At 40.0% G+C, this 19,171-nt stretch overlaps 3 protein-coding genes across 3 annotated transcripts; all 3 read left to right on the forward strand.

Moving 5' to 3' along the window:
• The first annotated feature begins 571 nt into the window (after positions 1-571).
• Positions 572-4,704, forward strand: flrt1a (fibronectin leucine rich transmembrane protein 1a). Its single transcript, XM_061298647.1, has one exon. It carries the CDS (start codon positions 655-657, stop codon positions 2,698-2,700), a length of 2,046 nt encoding a protein of 681 aa, XP_061154631.1. The 5' UTR covers positions 572-654; the 3' UTR covers positions 2,701-4,704.
• A 6,187-nt stretch (positions 4,705-10,891) lies between these two features.
• Positions 10,892-13,258, forward strand: zfpl1 (zinc finger protein-like 1). Its single transcript, XM_061298709.1, has 8 exons — positions 10,892-11,068; positions 11,238-11,345; positions 11,433-11,544; positions 11,672-11,865; positions 11,999-12,077; positions 12,173-12,346; positions 12,443-12,560; positions 12,632-13,258. Exons 2-8 carry the CDS (start codon positions 11,244-11,246, stop codon positions 12,816-12,818), a joined length of 966 nt encoding a protein of 321 aa, XP_061154693.1. The 5' UTR covers positions 10,892-11,068; positions 11,238-11,243; the 3' UTR covers positions 12,819-13,258.
• Positions 13,259-14,728: 1,470 nt separating this feature from the next.
• si:dkey-273o13.3 (protein split ends) lies at positions 14,729-19,048 on the forward strand. The gene is made up of 7 exons (XM_061300127.1): positions 14,729-14,814; positions 14,891-16,844; positions 17,228-17,256; positions 17,336-17,488; positions 17,572-17,638; positions 17,716-17,820; positions 17,896-19,048. The coding sequence occupies exons 1-7, from the start codon at positions 14,729-14,731 to the stop codon at positions 18,691-18,693; spliced, it is 3,192 nt and encodes a 1,063-aa protein (XP_061156111.1). The 3' UTR covers positions 18,694-19,048.
• The last annotated feature ends 123 nt before the right edge of the window (positions 19,049-19,171 follow it).

Consider the following 19,171-nt stretch of genomic DNA (forward strand, 5'->3'; position numbering starts at 1 on the left):
TTAAGACTTTGCTACTCACTATGCTTTGCACATTCAGTGGAATATAAAAAATAAGAGGAAGTCCAATTCTGTCAAGATCACTTAAATCAGAAAAAGGACCCTTTGCAGTAAATTTAAATTCAATGGTTTGGCTTTGTTCCGGGCCCGGTTTTCCCTTGGGTGTACTCAAGAGAACCTTCATCAGGGAAAGTTACATGAACAAAAACAAAAAAAACACTGACACGACAATGATTTGGTCTGATACAACATGGAAGAGAAGAAGTGGATGGAATCATGAAAAAGATAAAAAGGATGAAAAGTAATCAGATTAATCAATATAGGTGGAAGGTAATCCGATGTTTTAGTGTAGCAAGACTAACAGCTAATCTCCATTTTTATGGAAAATGATCCTCAACTGTGCTGTTATCTTCATTTACATTACTTTAATCATTGGCCAGATGTTTGATAAAACGAATAATGGTGTTATACTATTAGAAATTATCTCTCACTATTTTAGATCTTCTAGATATCGTTTTGTTTATTCCATCATGGCTAAGTGTCATTTCTCTTTGTCTTTCAGGGTGGAGGTAACTGGATTCCAGCTCACCGCAGCAATTTGAAGCTTAAAAAAAAAAAAAAAGACCAGAACTAAACCAAATCCCATTATTCACCATAATGGCGATTTTAGGTATTGCGAAATCGAAGGCTCCACTGCCATCACTTTTATTTTGTTTGACAATGTGCGTGTGTGTTCTTGAGTTGACTACGGCCACAATCCAAGGGTACATTGGAGAAAAAGACCCGATATGCCCAAATGTGTGTCGATGTGATGAATACTTTATCTACTGTAACGATCGTGGCCTGAGCTCCATCCCCTCACTGCCTGCTTCTGCATCTGTCCTTTACCTTCAAAACAACCAGATCAATAACCCAGGCCTTCCCACTTCCTTGGAACGCCAGCTCACCGTACGTGTCGTCTACCTCTATGACAACGAACTGGATGAATTCCCCGTGCACTTGCCACCATCGGTCCGTGAGCTTCATTTGCAAGACAATAACATCCGCACCATTCCTCGAAGTGCTCTGGCTCGGATGCCCCTTCTGGAGAAGCTCCATTTGGACGACAACTCCATTTCCACAGTCAGCATTGAGGACCAGGCTTTTGCGGACAACCCACGATTGCGCCTTCTTTTCCTTTCTCGGAATCATCTGTCTAGCATCCCCTCAGGTTTGCCCGCATCTCTTGAAGAACTGCGTCTGGATGACAACCGGATCTCCACTATCCCCACACATGCCTTCCGTGGTCTCGGCTCACTTCGATGTCTTGTTTTGGATGGGAATCTTTTGGCCAATCAGCGCATCGCCGATGACACATTCTCACGCCTCTCTAACTTGACAGAGTTGTCGTTAGTACGTAACTCCCTCCAGACCCCGCCTGTCAACCTTCCTAGTGCCCATCTCCAGCGCTTGTCCCTGCAAGAGAATGCCCTGATTCACATGCCTCGCGGTTCTTTGGATGGCATGCACAGGCTGCAAAGACTGGACCTCTCTGGAAATAACCTCACCACCCTGCCGCGTGGACTCTTCAAGGACCTGGACAATTTAGGTCAGCTTCTGGTACGAGGTAATCCTTGGCACTGTGGCTGTAACCTGCGTTGGCTTTATGATTGGTTACATGCCCGTGGTAACGCAATCACAGTGAGAGGTCTCACCTGTCATGGGCCTGAAAGGGTACGAGACATGGCCTTGAAAGACCTAACATCTGAGATGGAGGAATGTGAAGTGGTGAGGACAGCTGGGACTAAAGACAGAGCAGGTCTTGGTGGAGGAGACACTTCTACGACCAATACACCCCCTCAAGGGTCTCTCTTTACCCTGCGGTCAAAGAGACCTGGTCTGGGACTTCCTGACTCTGGCTTGGACTACACGCTCAGTAGCAGCGGTGTCGGAAAGAGTCTGGCTCTCAACGTTAAGCCTCTCTCTCATAACAGCGTCCGTGTTACCTGGAGCGTAGCACAGCCGAGTTCGTCCTTCCGACTCAGTTGGCTCCGACTAAGTATCGGTAATGCCATGGGGTCGATCACTGAGACGTTGGTCCGAGGCGATCGTCGGGAATATCTGCTTACCTCCTTGCAACCGCGCTCCAGCTACATCATCTGCATGGTGCCCATGCCAGCCAGCTCAGAAAATAAAGTTGGGGTTTCAGGAGACGCTGAGGCTGATGAAGCTCAAGTGTGTGCAAAAGCTGAAACTTCTGATCCTAGTCCTTCAGAGGAAGACGAAGATAATAACTCACAACCTATGGCGGTCCTGCCGTTGACTGGAATCATTGGTGGAGCTACTGCCATTGTATCTTTGGCTCTCATTTTTGCCATCTTTTGCTGGTATGGTCACAGGAGTGGTCACTTATGTTCCCGAGATCATTACACACGTAACAGCTCCCGCAAAAGCAAGAATTACGACGACTACATCGAGTCAGGCACCAAGAAAGACAATACCATACTAGAGATCCGTGGTCCGGGATTACAGATGACACCGATGGCAGCTTGCCAACCCATCCAACCTAAACCCCTACAAGAGGATTACATCATTCATACCATATTCCCATCGAATGGCACCGGCCTTTACAAAGGTTCCAATCATATGTCGAATGCAAGGCAAAGCATCAACAGAGGCTATAGAGAAGGAGGAATTCCAGATATAGACTACTGTTACACATGATGTACTGTACTGTACCAGATCCTGACCACGGAATGGTTGGTAAACTGTATCAGATGCACAATATTCCTTCACATGGACACTTCAGAAGCACCCTTCTGTGCCTTTGACTTCTGGTCTCCCATTCCATATTACCTGTGGTTTTCTGCACTAAGGGTACAGTGTGTGATTATCTGGACCTGAAACTGTGTGGGAACAATTCACCGCAGAGAGCAGACTAAATAACCAGTGGACCATTTCTTTACATCTTAAGAATGGCTCGTGTTACTGTGGATGGTCCCTCTCTGTGATTATGTAAGCTAAGAATGTATACACTGTGGAAAGACTTTTTGGTTCTCAATCAGGAGCCGCTAAATGGAAGTTGTGATGAACAGACATTTCCGATTCTCATCCCCATCTGTTACAGTTATGAAATTTGATCAAATCATTATTCCAAACGCCTCAATTCTATCATTGTGCCCTACAAGCTATTCTAGGAAAAGGGCTTTGTAAAGCTGTGAATTGTTCAAATTCAAAAATGAAATAACCACTTGTCTTAAGGTAAAGCTTTTTCAGTTTGGGGCTGGTTGGAGATCTTTACTGGATATCAACCTTGGTTAAAACTCGGATCATTTATACTCAAGCGTGTTGCGCTAAGATGCAACATTAATGTGTAGATAATTAAATTTGGTATTGATTGAATTATGTGTTCTTTGCTTTTAAACGATTGGCTTTTGGCTATCATGTCATGCTGCACTGTTTTTAATTTATTTTTGTTGCATATGTTTTGTGTTTTTATGTGTACACTGAAATGATTTTTAACTCTTCACCCTCATATTTGTCTCTATTTATGAAAAACACTTTTGAAAAATTGTTTTATCTAAATAGAAAACCCCCAGCCGCCGGGTTTCTACAATATATGTATTTTTCAATAAGACCACATGCAAATTACACCTCAAGGCAGCAAACCCCAATTTGGCATTTGTGGAATTCTGATGATTAGGTACGCTTGTTGACAACTATATTCTGGAAGTTAAGTAAAAAATAAATAAATATTGGGAGCTTCCTTTGTGAAACAAATCCTTGGGGAAATGGGATAAAAAAAAAAAGAAAGGTGGCATCTCACTCTACGAGCGAGCGACTTGTGGAGTCGTTCAAAGACGGGGTGATGAAAAAGGTTTATCGCTGTTTGTTTTTTGGATGGTAAAAGACTCATTTTGACATTTTTATTACCTAGTGGCACTGAAAATGTATTAGCACTTAGGAATGAAGAGGAATAAATGTAATGAGAGACACGCTAGCGGGTAAAGTTATTTCTCAAGGCACTGACAAAAGACAGAATTGATAGCTTTGTCATGATCAAATTCACACATGCATCAATATTTTTGTCATTCACAAATAGCTGCGAATTGAGCCTTGGGCTTCATGTTGTTTACTTCCAAAGGGGAAACCAATTGTGCTTCCTTGATTGTTTGCTCTGCCACAGTTGTCATGTCGGAGTCATTTTCTTGCACCCAAAAACTAGAAATAGCAGCAGCTCATGATTCAATTTAAAAGATTGTTGATCAATATTCTGTCATTGCTATTTTGCAGTCATAATGAACTAGAGATGTGCATACTAATCAATTTATCGTTTAGCAGAGCTGCCGTTGATTCAGTCGAAAAAAAATTATGGTGTAAACAAGAAAAATGTGGGAATGTGAGTTGCAGCATTCTCACGTCCTCCGGGTAGCATTTGTCAATACGAGACTGGAAAAAACATTCGGCGGGAGCGATTCTATTATATAGTATAATTAATTCGGAATTGATTACCCCAGATAGTCAATAAAAAAAATGCCATTCCCTCATACATTCCTTCTCAGCATTTGTATAAATATGGCCACAACCACACAATATATTTTTTTTTCACTGAAATTATCGAAAGGTAAAGGGTGCCATAAATTTGTGTCAAATGGATTTGTGTGAAATCAGATGGAATGAATAAAAGGTTTATAAATCTTGTTATTATTGAAAGCTGGAATTTTACTTCATGACAAAGGCTGACATAAATTCTGGAGAATGAAAACAAAATCAGCAACATACTGGAATGAACTAGGGGCAACACGAGTCGAACTCATTTTGCACAAGCAGGTGAGACTCCTAAATTCAATTGAAGAATTTAAATTAAGACATTTCTGTGGTTGTGGGGGGATAGTTTCAACTATTTTTTTTTTGGTCATTTGAAGTTGGTTGCAAAATAATTGTGCTTAGTCAGCAAATCAAAGCAAAGTCATTAGTTCAGAAAATTATTATGCGGAGCAAAATCCAATGCAAATCCAAATTTCAATTACGTATGGATGTTGTGTAAAACGTAAATAAAAACAGAACACAATGTTTAGCAAATCCTTTTCAATTGATATTTAATTTAATTTTAAAAAATTACATTGGGTATTTATATTATAGTGAAGAACTGTGTTAACTGACATTTGTTTTCATTCAAAATTTGAATTTTTTTTACAAATAAACAAACAGTTTGAAGATTAAATATCTTCTCTTTTGACCATATTCCGTTGAATACAAGTTAAAAAGGAGTTGCAAGTATTCTGTTTTTATTACTGATACATAGAGTTATGCTCAAACATTTTCTTTCTCTTTGTGGATTGAATGCAAACTATTTGTCATTTCCTGAATGAGCATATAATCGACAGCGGATATATTTTCTTCTCTGTACACTCAATTATTGTACTGTAATGAGAAATTGGTGTCATCTCTACCTGTGTCACCTGACTTTTATTCAGAAATATTTGGCTTGGATGAACGACTCTCCGGTTATTACTCTTAAAAGCATCCAAGAAAGCCACAAATTAAGATCTTAAGACCAATAAAATGTCCCCAAAGTGCTTCTGACATTTCTTGTCTACCCGTAAGTCTCATTGTAGGTGTGAGAGAAGTGCGAGCATCAACCGCCGCCGAACATTCTGAACACTTTGTAATGGCAGCATCATTCCCCAGGCGCCACAAATTAATTGGATTGCTGCTATGCGTCCCAACCAAATACAAATTCATTACAGGGTATTGAAAAATAATTGCTTATCAATAATCTTTGAATGTTTCCCTTCAATAAAGCAGATGGATTACATCCATGTGGAAGTACACTACATGGATGTAATCTTTGGATATACCGGACTCAATCAATTATCAATTAGGGGTTAGACTATTATTTTTGTTCCTCTGACATTTTGGACAACTTTAAAAAAAAAAAAAAGGGTGGAAAGGGGTCTCTTCTTGTATGATGATACCCGAGTGTATGACATGATTGATGAGTTTGTCAGCGGTCATCAAACATCTTTGGAGGAGCAATTACTGTACAGAGATCGACCCGACACACACACACACTCCGGCATTCTTCATACCATAGCAATCTTTTAGCTATGAAAAAAATAGATGGATTAAAATAGTTTTTAGTAAAGCGCGTTAATCCTTTGCCTCTTTCTAGTGTTATCGCTTAATACAGAAAAATTACTAAAATGTTGGTATAAGACTTCAATGGAGGTTTAAGGGCAAAAAAAAAAAGTTTGTCCTTATAGTGTGCCGTTTGTTCGACAACGACATTATCGTTGAACACCTTTTATACTCTCAGACAGAGATGGAAGAACATCCTTGCCAAAGTCAATCACAGGACATCTTAAGTGACTGTGACCTGAAGGTTGGGTAGTAACCTAATTCTGGCCACACTACCGGACGATTTAAGACTGTCCCTTATAAATCTTATTGTACTGTGAGGCGGGGGGGGGGGTGGGGGGGGGGGGGGTATAGGGGATATTAAAAATAATGTCAGTTGAAATCAGGCCAAAAGAGGATATTGCACAGAAAAGGATCATGGAGATCCGATTGGCCTGCTATATCCACAAAGCACAATTGATTTTTTTTCCAAACTGCAGCTCGAATCACTTGTTATATAATAAGTTAAATTCTGATTCTTAAATTGGAAAGACTGGAACTCCACAAGGTTGTGTGTAGCAAATAGTTATTTTACAATTGGATCAAGGGAGGAGAAATGTTTTAAGGGGTCTTGGATAGTAAAAGCATTGCACAACACTCATTTGATAATACTGCAGTAATTCAGTTACTGGGAAATTGGAACGTAGCCTGCAAAGGATGGAGGCAAGTGATTACACAGCATGTTTTGTATGGTGTGTAATTTTGAGTTCCGTCTATGAAAGAAAGCAATAGGTCTACTTAAATGTTTAATAGTGAATCATTACGCAATAATTTTATTCTATTTGCCAGGCGTAGGAAGTAGGTCATCTCATGAATAACAAAAATTGGCGTATAATTGTTTTCCCATTACAATGCATTGATTTATTTTATTTTTCTTATAAGAAATAATTTCATAGGATGTGTCACTTCTGTGTAAATTAATACAAGCTGAGAGGGGAAAAAAAAAAAAAAGATGCTCATTTTAGGCCAAATCATTAAAAGGATTTTACATTTTTGTAATACTGTATGTTTTCCTTGTTATTTATTATTTGTTCTGTCCTTTAGCTGTACATCATATTTTTTCAATTCATTTGTTCTCTGCACAATCATAATTGCCACTTTTTAATCGTAAAAAACTCCAGCATTAATTTTATTTGCCGGCATGTGATCATTTCTTCTCAGAGACTATTTTAGTTTCCCAATACAATATTATTTTATGGCAAACATTTTGTCATTTTATAGCAATGTAGTATTGCATCTTTTATGTTGTTTGCAGGTTGAAATGTCCTTGCAGGCATAAGCCCAGCTGTTACCGTAATTGTGCCTCCCATAATCTCGCCATTCCCTGCACAGGTATAAATATTTTCTCCATCTGCCTCATTATATCCATTATATGCTGTGGATTTGCTTTACATAAATGGCTCTGTAGTGGCTGACAAATTGTGTGTGCGCTTTAGTGGGGAAAATGAACGATAGTCTCATTAGCAATGTGCTGAACTGTTTTTTTTTTTTTTTTTAATGTTAAAAAATGGACACTTATTTTATTGGATATATTGAAGAGTTTGTTCCTGTAATTCATCAAGTGTAGAAAGGGGGTTGACAAGAATCAGGAGGAATTTATAAAAGATTTGTGATCTTGGAACCATTTGACAAGATTAAAAATATCCCCTTTATCATCATGAAAATGTATTTGTGGCTTTTTCTCCCCACAGTCTTTCTTCTCACCTTCTCTTTCTATTCACTACGGAAGGAGAAGTATTCCTACAGCGACCAGGCTAATCCGCTTTTGCCTCGCTATGTTGTTTGTGGTTCAGTAAAATGAAGGTGACACTTCAAAATGTTGTTTACAGATTTAAAAACGACGCCTGGAGTCACATATTCTTTGTTGCAGCGAGTTGGTAGGTGTGCATTTGTCCAGTCCGATCTTGTTAAGCCGCTTCGCTCACTATGTGGCTCACTGGACTATTCTGCTTTCTTCTTTATTTTAAAAATGGTCTATCAGTCAACTGTTTAGTTTAGTTTAGTTTGTTTTTTGTTTTGTGTGTTTTGTTTTGGTTTGGTTTGGTTTGGTTGTTTTGGTTTGGTTGTTTTTGTTTTGTTTTGTTTGGGTTGTTTTTTTTCATTACATAATGAACCATTAAACATAAAAAAGGCAATTCTCACCTTCATATAAACCTTTTCTGCTACCCTCAAAGCCCGAAAAACAACTAACTGTCCTTGAAGTATTCCCGCAGTGTATAGTTTATGTTGCATTATTTTAGCAATCAATTACAAGCGGGATGGCGAGCATTCGGCCCAAGGTTCCCAATAATTCTTTGACATCATCATAAGAAGCCTTGTGGCATTCCCAAGGAGGATCTTGGCGGGTTGGGAGTGTTGATTTAAAGTGTAGATTTGCTGTCTCGTAAATCGAGGCCTCTTGAGACTTTAACGGTGATTACATGCAAGCCAAAGAAGTAATAAAAATCCAGAGCATGGATAGGGGTTGGACTCTTCCATTTACGAAGGTTGGCAAATTCTCCTCTTTGGTTTTGGTTGTGTTCCATGTTTTTGCAACAAAAAAAAAAAAGGACGGCCTGGATTCTTTTGTTTTTCAGAAATAATCAAATCAATAGCTGCTTTAAAAAAGTGTGCATGTTGCTGTTCAGCAGTGATCTGCCATTTTGCTCGTTGAGCAAAATGACTCGGCCCCGATGTCTAAGTGCATCAGACCTCTCCTGTCTTTTATAAGATTACGGGCTACAAAATTAAATAGAAGCATGTGAAAAGGTTGGGAGGGCTGCAAGGCAGGGCTAAGGTAATGTCACAGTTTCAGATCTTTACTGGGAGAGCCACAAATACGTGTGACGTGCACAACCACATGTACACACATACACACAATTGCCTGTATTGATTAGTTCCAAAAAAACTGTTGAGGTCAGCAGACTGAATTTCTTTGTCTCTGTCTCTCGCATTCCATTTGTCTCAGTCTGATTCGATACTCGACATGCCCCATCAGGGGGTCTCACTTTATACACTTGTGCAGCCCACCTCCTCAGGCCTGCTCTTAACACACGGCGGTTTCCTTAAGTCTTTCATTGACACACACCCGATCAATCAGTCGATTTAGTTTCATTCCAAGAGAAATCTGATGGATCTGCTTTTTGTCCTGATAAAGTTTGCTGTGGCAAATCAGACAATTTGCTTCTGACCACTGATTTGTTTTTGTTTCTTTTTAATTGCACCTCATATTTTGCGCATAATGAAAATGATCTTGTGTCAAATATTTATCACAGCAAAGCTTGAATAAATCAAATAAAAAGTCTATTTTGACAAAATACATTAAGGAAGTATAACAGGGTTAAGGTTGTCTTTTGTTGTTCCCTCTGAAAGCAAATACAGTTGTGAAAATGAACATAGCCAGACAACATCACCCCCAAAGTGAGTGTTTTAAAATATATATTTTTTAAAATCTATCAATATATCATAGTGCCATAGCACATTATTTTTATTGTCAACACTACTTTGGATTTCAAGCAAGCTTGGATCTGAGCCTAGCAGATAGAGCTGATGACTGATCGATAACAGCCAGACCAATCAGTCATTGCTCCCCCTACCTCCCCCCCACCTCCGCCACCCCGGCCCAACCCGACAACCTCTCTGATCACTCCCAACTGCCATAGCCGTAGGGCTCATTTGTCCTCCAGTGGAGGTGTCATTTGTCTTCACATTTGCTTTCAATCTGATAGTTCAAGTGCTTTCCAGATGCCCTTTGCGTGTGTCTTTACAATTGTCACTGATTTATGTGTCCTTGACGACACTTTCAATTTATGCTCATCTGGGCTCAGATTAAAAAAAAAAAAAATCCATTTAATTACTTTAGATGGTTTTTCAGTGCCGGTGAAAATATATGTGTATGAATTCTTCATTTTGAATAAATGTAAAAGTGCGTGTTGACATATGACAAGGAATATTTTGGTGCAATTCAGAATTATTATTTTTTTATTTATAATAGCTGTCATTGTCTAAGTGTGATTGTCCCTCCACTTTTAGAGCAGCAGCTTTGAATTATTATAACACCCCGGGTGTCTATCAGGGATGGCCAGTCGTTTTATGACCATCATTTCCTCCACTTACAATCCTTCACTATTTCATTCCACCTCATTTGCATTTACATTTTGGACATTTGGCAGCCACGAGTCTCTGGAGTGACTAGAAATGTTGCTTCTTATCACAATCTCATTGGTTGAAATGAACATACGGATTCAGCAAAGATCAAATCGTTTTAGAGGTGAGATAACCATAAGAAAATGAAATGTTACAGCCCAAAAAAATCTGTTCTTCAACCTCAGTTATGTCTGTAAATGAAATTAAGTGGATTAATGAACAATTTTTAGATATCTCACGGGGTTTTTTTTTCACTAAAATACAGCATTATACTGTATTATTCATCTATTTTATTTTGTTTTATTAGAAAAATATTGTATCATCAGTTAACCGTTCTCTGCTTTATTATTACACCACAAGAGACATATTGGGGATTTTTTTTTTTATCTGTCAAGGGATTACAATATAACAGAATGGTCAGTATGTCTGACATACAGGATTACCACTAAATTATTAGATTAATAAATGAGTTTTGTCTTGCTTTTCAAAAACTTCAAACTACAAAGAAAATCAAATGAAAAAAAGAAACAACCTAATTTGACGCACGGTATACTCCACGCCAATAGGTGGCGCCCGTTCATAAACGCCAGGACAGGAAGTGTGTGGCTGTAACCGGAAGAGACGTGGCACATAAACAGAAGCAGGAAGAAACCAGCTACACTCAAGTCAACTCATGACAGCTTCCACCCGAATCATTAGTTCATCAAAATTCCCACATAGAACAACTTTTATGTCATCCTTACAGCATTCCCTAAAGCCACCGGGACTTGATTAAAGTCTATTACAGGTAAGGTTGGCGTTAGCGTGTCAATATTTGGATTGCTAGCATAATTAGCATGCTAACCATACTCTGATGAGCCACCCTAAATGTCGCGTTCTTTCACGGTGGATACATGAAACTCTAAGACGAGTAAACGCTAGTAAAAATAAAGTGTTTTTTTTTTTTTAAACCACAGGAGGCTATGGGTCTCTGCAAGTGTCCAAAGAGGAAGGTGACCAATTTATTCTGCTTTGAGCATCGTGTAAATGTGTGCGAACATTGCCTCGTCTCCAACCACAACAAGGTCAGTGGGAGAAAAACATAAAGATGCATGAACATTTATATGTTTAATCATAATGAAATCATTCACTTTTTCCTGCACTCCCCTCAGTGTATTGTACAATCATATCTGCAATGGCTTCAGGACAGTGATTATAACCCAAACTGTACTTTGTGCAATAATCCGCTGATTGCTGAAGACACCATCAGACTTATCTGCTATGGTGAGATGTTTGTCTTCTTCTATACAGCTCTATTACGTTGTATTGCACTGACCAAAATCACAATCCATATTGGTATGTTCCACCAATATCAAGTATTTCAGTCAGCGATGCTTTGATTGTTTTTCAGATGTTTTTCACTGGACTTGTCTCAACAATTTGGCCTCCCGCCTGCCCCTCCATACGGCTCCAGCAGGATACCAGTGTCCCAGTTGTCAGGGTCCAGTGTTCCCCCCCTCCAACCTTGCCAGCCCGGTTGCCGATGTGCTTAAAGAGCAACTGTCATCTGTTAACTGGGCTAGAGCTGGTTTAGGGTTGCCACTGGTAAGGAGTAGTAACTCAAATGATTTTTCTTTTCGTGCATTCATGTGACACTTCATTAGGAATACCTTGGAATAAAATCCTCACTGATAATGATAAAACTCTTAACGATGTGTACATAAATGTTCAAATCCAGATTTACGACCCAGTCGATACCCTTCAGGAGGTCTCGGCTAATGATGTAACAGACTACACTGACTGGTCGTCATTTAATGGTGAGCGGAAATGTTTACGCCTCTTTATATCTTTGTGTAATTGTTTTTGAAACAAAGCCGATAGCTCGTTTACTTTCTTTCTTTTGGGGTTACAGCACAAGAACAGAGTCACAGTTACCACAGTCGCTCCTACAATGCCAGCCTCAACCAAGCGCCCAATAATGCTTCATCCCCAGAAGAGGAGAACTCGGGGAATGTGGATCCAAATAACAGAGATCACTCTATTGTCAACTTTCCAGATGAGACTACATGCGTTACAATTCATGCAGGTAAAGACTTTGGCACGTGGCTGTAACGGTTTTATTTTGCAGGGTGTAAAATTGGTTCAATCCTGCAAATCTGGGTAATTAATACAAAATATTCAGGGTCATCACCAAGAAAGATCTACGACACGAGGGACAACAGCTCTAGCAGACAGATGGATTTCGATGATGACAAGTACAGACGACGACCAACGTTGGGCTGGTTTGCACAAATTCTCAAGTAAGTCATATTTTTCTAATTTTATAAATTATAATTGATGTGTAACAAACACTCAGTTGATTTTCTTTCAGGAATTGTACGGGCTCAAAGCGAACGGCTCTGTCTTGGAAACAGCGGGTCTTCATGTTCATTTTGGTTGGTGTAGTGGGATTCTTTACTTTGATTATCGTCATGGCGAAACTTGGACGTGCCTCAGCTGGTTTAGACCCAAATTTAGATCCTCTTTTAAATCCACACATCCGTGTGGGCAGAAATTGAAATCAGACATTGATTACTTATTTTTACCCACCTCCGCACCGCATTTATACTGTAATGTGTAGGGAAAAAAATATTGGCACGCTAGTACATGAATTGGCCGCTAGAGGGAGACATTTACCCACCAGGAACTGGGACCATCTCACAAAGCGTTCTTTCCATGAACGACCAACAAAGCTGTATTCGAATGAACAGGTCTAATGGGGAGCTATATTAACCAGTTGACAAACGTTTAAAAACGAAATGGTTGGATTCTTCACTATGATGTTTATAGTTGTGAATGTAAAAATGGCTTCCACATTAATTGCAAAATGCAGTCATATACCTAATTATTAACACGCGTTTGTTTTCTTTTGAAATTGAGTGCTTTTAGATATATTATTTATGTTAATCTGTTGTTTTGGGGTCCTTTTTGATTGACATTAAATGGGAATACTACAGAATTTCATAATTGTGGTGCTTATTTATGAAATAATCTAAAATTGAAGAAGAATTCAGAGTTCTCAACTCTCAAACTATTTACAGTGCAAGGATTTTTTTTTTAAGTCATTACAAAAATTTTCTTAACCTAGATAAACTGATGTTTACATTGTTAATTATTTTCTAAATAATTCAACTTTTGCAAGAAGGTAAAACCAAACCTACAAAGAGAAATTTAATGAATTGACTTACTGGGGAGCAATACAGAGACACTCAAATAATTTCCACAGCTCTACTCTGTTGGATCCAGAGTTTAATTATGTCCTCTGGGGGAAGTCATTGAACTTAATAGAAGCGTCACTGATGATGCTGTGCTTGGTTGGGTTCGCAATAGTTACAGATGATATAAAAGCTCTTCACCTCAGTGTCTCGATAGTCGGAAGAGTTGAAAATATAGGTTGTGCCATGCATTTCATAACACCAAGGAGTGACTCGTGTTGTTCTGCGGAATCACTGGAAGAACCTCAGGCAAGCCGAGTCTGGAATATTCACAAGTACATCCTGTTAGCTTTGCATGCGTTCTTCTACGTCTTCTGATTTTCCATTGCGTTAGCTTACTGGAGCTTTTCACATTGATATCTAGTCCGTCGACGCAGGGAAAGGTTATTAATATCTGCAGTTTTCCACAGAAGCCATATTTTGTTATGTCCGCTACAAAGCATTCAGTTGATTCCTGTATTTCCTCAACATTCCGGCATTAATTAATGTAACATTTTATGGTTGGTTGTCACGCTATTGGAATTCAATACAGTTCTCACTAACTTTGAGTGTTAGATTGCTCATTGCATTGACATAATAGGGTCAACCTGATCAATATGCCACCACATGCATACAGTAAGTTTTGCCGTCTCTAATATTTATTTCTTCTCCCACTGATGAAAAAAAAAAAATTGACATTTAAACACAGGATGCATTCTTTATTTATTTTTCTTATCAATCTCAGAGAACACATTTTCTCAAACGTGCTACGAAAGCACACCTCGAAACTCACAACTGACCCCTCTGTCATTGGGTGACACTGCAGTCTATTGAATTGAGCGTGTGTGTGTGTGTGTGTCACACGCTTCACCGTTCAATTGGGAAGGGCATCACACAGAATGTCATTTAGCTTTTGGGACAAAGCATCAGTAAGCATCTCCACGGTGGATACTTTGAGACGGTAAGGAAACATATCAGCTGTGTGATGCAATAGTTTTATGAATTAATTGGTTCACTGAGTTGAGTAAAGAAAAGTAATTATCACCGCTTTGTAATATAATTGTCATTTAAATACAACTTCAATCAATGTACGTTATTCATTTAAATCAAAGTTGATGACTGGACTTAATGAAATATTTCACCCCCAACAGAAGATTTGAAGGTTCCGAATATCTGAAATGTGTGACCAACAAAAAAAAGTCAAGAACAAAAAAACAGAAGGCAAAAGTCAAGAAATGAAACACCATCACTCCAAACAAACTCACGGTCACCTACATCATCGTCAAAAGAAGTTCCATCAGTCGGATGAGGACAACCAAGAGTGAGTTTTTAAATTCATAGACATTATTGACATTTTATTTCTTCTTTTCAACGCCCATGTTCTGTTTTTGAAATAGCACCCATTCAACGGCGGAGGACAGCTTGCTCAGTGATCACGTCTCGCATCGTTACCATCGCAAGAATCGTGGCCAGGTTTCTCTATCTGAAACCTCTTTCACTTCATCATACGGTTCTTCATCCACTTTCTCCTCTTCATCAACAACTGCCTCTTCATCTTCTTCATCATCCACATCAGCATCTTCCTCGAGTCTGTCGTCGGAGAATAGCAGTGAAGGTTCCGAGGAATTTCTTCTTAGGAGGCCCCAGCATTCACAGTCTTGTAATAACATTTCTGAAAAGCACAAGTACATCGAAGAAGAAGAAGACACCGCACCTTTGATTGGAACCAGTGGTCACCCAGGCAAGCAGAAACAGGCAAAAGGCAAGTCTTCTCATAATGGCTCCAAGCAAGGCACCCGGAAGAAGACGCGTGACACAGCAAGTTTCCGCAAATCTAAATCTATGGAGGCCCTCACGTTCCCCTCCGAAAACGAGGGGAACGAAGAAGAACAAGAAAGGAGAAAAAATGAAATCAGAAAGAATTTAATGAAGGAGAAAATGAAATTCTCTGCCTTTCTCAATGAGATCACTCGACAAGTTCTCAGCCCCATGAGACTCACCACCCTGGGCGTTACAGATGCTCAGAAACCGAGCGGCACCGAGTCGGCTTCCAGCAAGTCCGAGGACAAGAGGCGACACCAGAGGAGTCGACCTGTTAGCGCCGACTCGGTTACCTCCAGCCAATATTCTCATTCTCAGCTTTCAAAGTCAAACTCATCCCACCATCATCGTAGGCATGACTCTCCGGACTCACCCAAAAGCTGCGCTGACATAAGTTATTCGGAAAGACATCCATCATGGTCCCAAACATCTCAACATTGCTCACGGTCACCCAGTTGGAAACAGAACCGCCGTCGGAACCAAGGAGATATTCAACGGTGTCATCATAGCCCGAGTTATCACAGATACGCCCGTGACAAAAGTCCTCATCGTCATCGTAGATGTTACAGTCCCGTCTCATATTCCAGTTATGACGATTGCGACAGTTCCAGCTATCATCACGACAAACGTTCTCCTCACAATCACTACGAAGACGACCATGACGGAGGACGCTACGGCACTTTAACTCATTCCCGTCATCATGACCCGGCTAATCCTCAGCAGAGTGAAGATCATCTCCATCATCGCCGTGGATACTTTCCTCGCCGCGGAGGTCGTCACTCTCCAACGTATCATCACGAAGAGCACCACAAACATCATCAGCAAATTCGCAATAGCTCATCACAGCACCACAAAGACCGTCCAATTAAAGGTCATCACCATAGTAACCATTTAAATACAAAACGGCCAACGACGCCGCGTCATGGAAACCAAGCCCAAAACGATAAACCGAAACATCACCCTGGAGAACCCCGTGACCTCGCTCACCATCACGGTTTAAAAGACCAACATCATCCTAATCGTCAACATGGAGATCAGATCCTGCAACAAAACCATAGTGTCCATGGACATGGACGGCCCCACCAGAGATCCAAATCTAGTGAATTTGGAGACCGTCATAAGCCAAGTCATCATCACCATGGCGATGACCACAAGGCGGTACAGCAACCTGACAGCCAGAATTCCCATCAAGAGCACCGCTATGGAGCTCATCACATTCCAAAACGTCCCCATTATCATGGAGACAGCCCAAGCCATGAAGATCGCCACAACAGTTCTCACCATGGCAACCACAACAGTGGAATCCTTGAAAACCACCTTGGGGATTCAAGTCATCCGGAGCCACATCTGCACAAACATGAGCCGCAACATGAGGAGACGCACCGTCACATAAAAGGGGAGTCTGCCGTCAGGTTGCCTCCACACCAGATGGGAGTTCTTTCCTGCAAACTGGATCCAACCAGGAAGATGAACACCACCTCCGGTCGAGACGAGGAACAAACCGACTTCACCGTCCCATCGATACCGCAAGTACGCCATTTTTTTAAGGCAGGGTTCTACAAAGTTGACAATTGCTTTAAATGGAATTTCCGTTCTTCATTGATTCCTCTATTAATCATCCATTCAGGAAGTTCCCTTTTTAAAACCCAAATCAATAATTTTCATGTTCAGCCTGCTTGATTATAGGCTACGCAAAGGGTTTGAATAATTTGCTCCTTTATTGATTTTTCTTTCAGTGTGCGTGTCACGATTTTCACTAGTCATCACAGAACAGATTATAAAATATTACAAAAGGTATCCATAATGATGATCTTGTCTCAATCTACTCACTAATCGACGTCGTGTTAAATCTGAGTCTGTTTTATTAAATACAAGTCTGATATATTCACATCCGACATATTCCTTCTTGATAGGAACCAACTCGTGAAATGGACAAAATTACGTAAGTGTGATTTGCTCTTTGCTAAGAAGTAACAATTTGGAGAAGCATGTGAACGGAGATGAACCTTTCGTCTTTGCAGGCTCCCAAAAGGAGAGAACAAAGGTCAAAGTTTATTGACGTCAGCAGTCAAGATGGAGTGTTTTGGAGATTTTTTAAACAGCCATAAGATTTTGGAAGAAGAGCTCCAGAGGACGCGTATGGAATTGAGCAACCTCACAGAGAGTTTTAAAATGTAATGAGAAATATTATCTTTAAAACTTCACGTCTGGGTGTAAATTACATCTCAATGTGTTTTTTTTTTTATCTTGTTTTTAGACTCCATGAAAATTGTTCATCCACACAACAAACAAATAGCCTACTGGAGCAAAAATTGAACTCTGTGGTAAACCCCCAACATTTACATTTTTGTCCGAAATGTGAATTGTCCCCATGCACTTTGACCTTTTATTCTTTTGACAGACGAAAAGCATGGAAGGAGAGCGTCAGAGGTTGAGCCAACGTATTTCAGCATTGACGGAACAGCTGACCTCAGCCAAGTATACCAACAATGTGGAAACATTTAATGTAAGACCTCAAAGATTTAAATAGATAAGTCGACATTAAAAAAATATATATTCACATGTTCTATCTGATTTTCAGGTCAATTCCGTGCTGAGCGAAGCCAACGACCATTTTTTTGCAGATGATACCATCAGTCAACTTATGCTCCCTCTGGCACCTCCTCCAGCCCAGTTCATGGACAGCCAAAACTACGAGAAGGTCAAAGCTGCAGGGCAGGAACAATGTCTGGGGTCGGTTCCAGAGGAGGAGGAGTCGGACTGGTCAGAAATGGGGGAAGAGATCCCGAGATTTCTCCTAACAAACAGAAATCAAGCATGGCCGCCCAGGGAAGCAGACGTGGACAAAGACAGCGAGTCAGAGGAAATTCTCTGTCTTCACTCTCCTCGACCTCTGCAGGTACCTCATCTCAAATTCACCATCCACAATGAGATTTTACCTGCCCCACCAGGCAATGCTTGCCTCTCAGCTATAACAGATGAGAGCGCATTTCGGATGGCCGCCAGCCAGAACCTTGGCTCGACCATATTGATCAGGTCAACTAGCCTAGAGCAAATCCCGCTTGCGTGCCATCAAATGCCAAAGGAACTGAGAGGCACGGAAGCCATGATGGACCTCCACCACCCTGGGGATGAAGCTATTGATGATTTAGACAATGAGATCATCCATCATTGGAGAAGAAACAATGACAGGGATGGAAGGGCATTGGAAGCTGATAGCGCTCCCTGCAGTCTGCAGTCTGTTGAGCAGATGCTCAACCAGTTCATGCGCAAAGAACCTCAGTCCAGTGAAGGGATATGTCAGAGAAGGTCAGACATGCATGGATGGACAGGCGGGATTGCAGAGGAGGTTTTAGGAGGGGAGCAAACACAGCTGTGATAAAAGAAACAAAAATATTGTTTGCTGAATTCAGTATATATAACTTATTTTGCTATTTCCCCCCCCCCCCCTTCCTGTTTTATTCAGCAGATTTGAATGATCTTTTTAGAAAAATCCAGCCATTACCTTTGAATGTGAAGAAATATCCTAAAATACCCTCAAGGACTCCTGGTTGTAAATACTTCAAAAAAGTAGTCAAAGATTTGGAAGTGGAATTTGAAAGAATTTTGTAGATATGCTATTCTGTATAAATGCAATTTGAACAAACAATGTTTTTCCTGTGTAAATATATTTTCTCTGTAAAAAAAAAAAGTACTTATAAGGAAAATTATTCACATCTGCTCTGACCACATAATTACAGGAATGAAATAAACAAATGGGAAAATAAATAAATCATTTATCTGCAATGTTATGAATGAATAGTATTTAGGTTTCATTTATCTTCTGTGAAAATATTTGACCCATTTAATTCTCATGT

Source organism: Syngnathus typhle, linkage group LG15 (genome assembly GCF_033458585.1).
Source record: "Syngnathus typhle isolate RoL2023-S1 ecotype Sweden linkage group LG15, RoL_Styp_1.0, whole genome shotgun sequence".
Taxonomy (NCBI): domain Eukaryota; kingdom Metazoa; phylum Chordata; class Actinopteri; order Syngnathiformes; family Syngnathidae; genus Syngnathus; species Syngnathus typhle.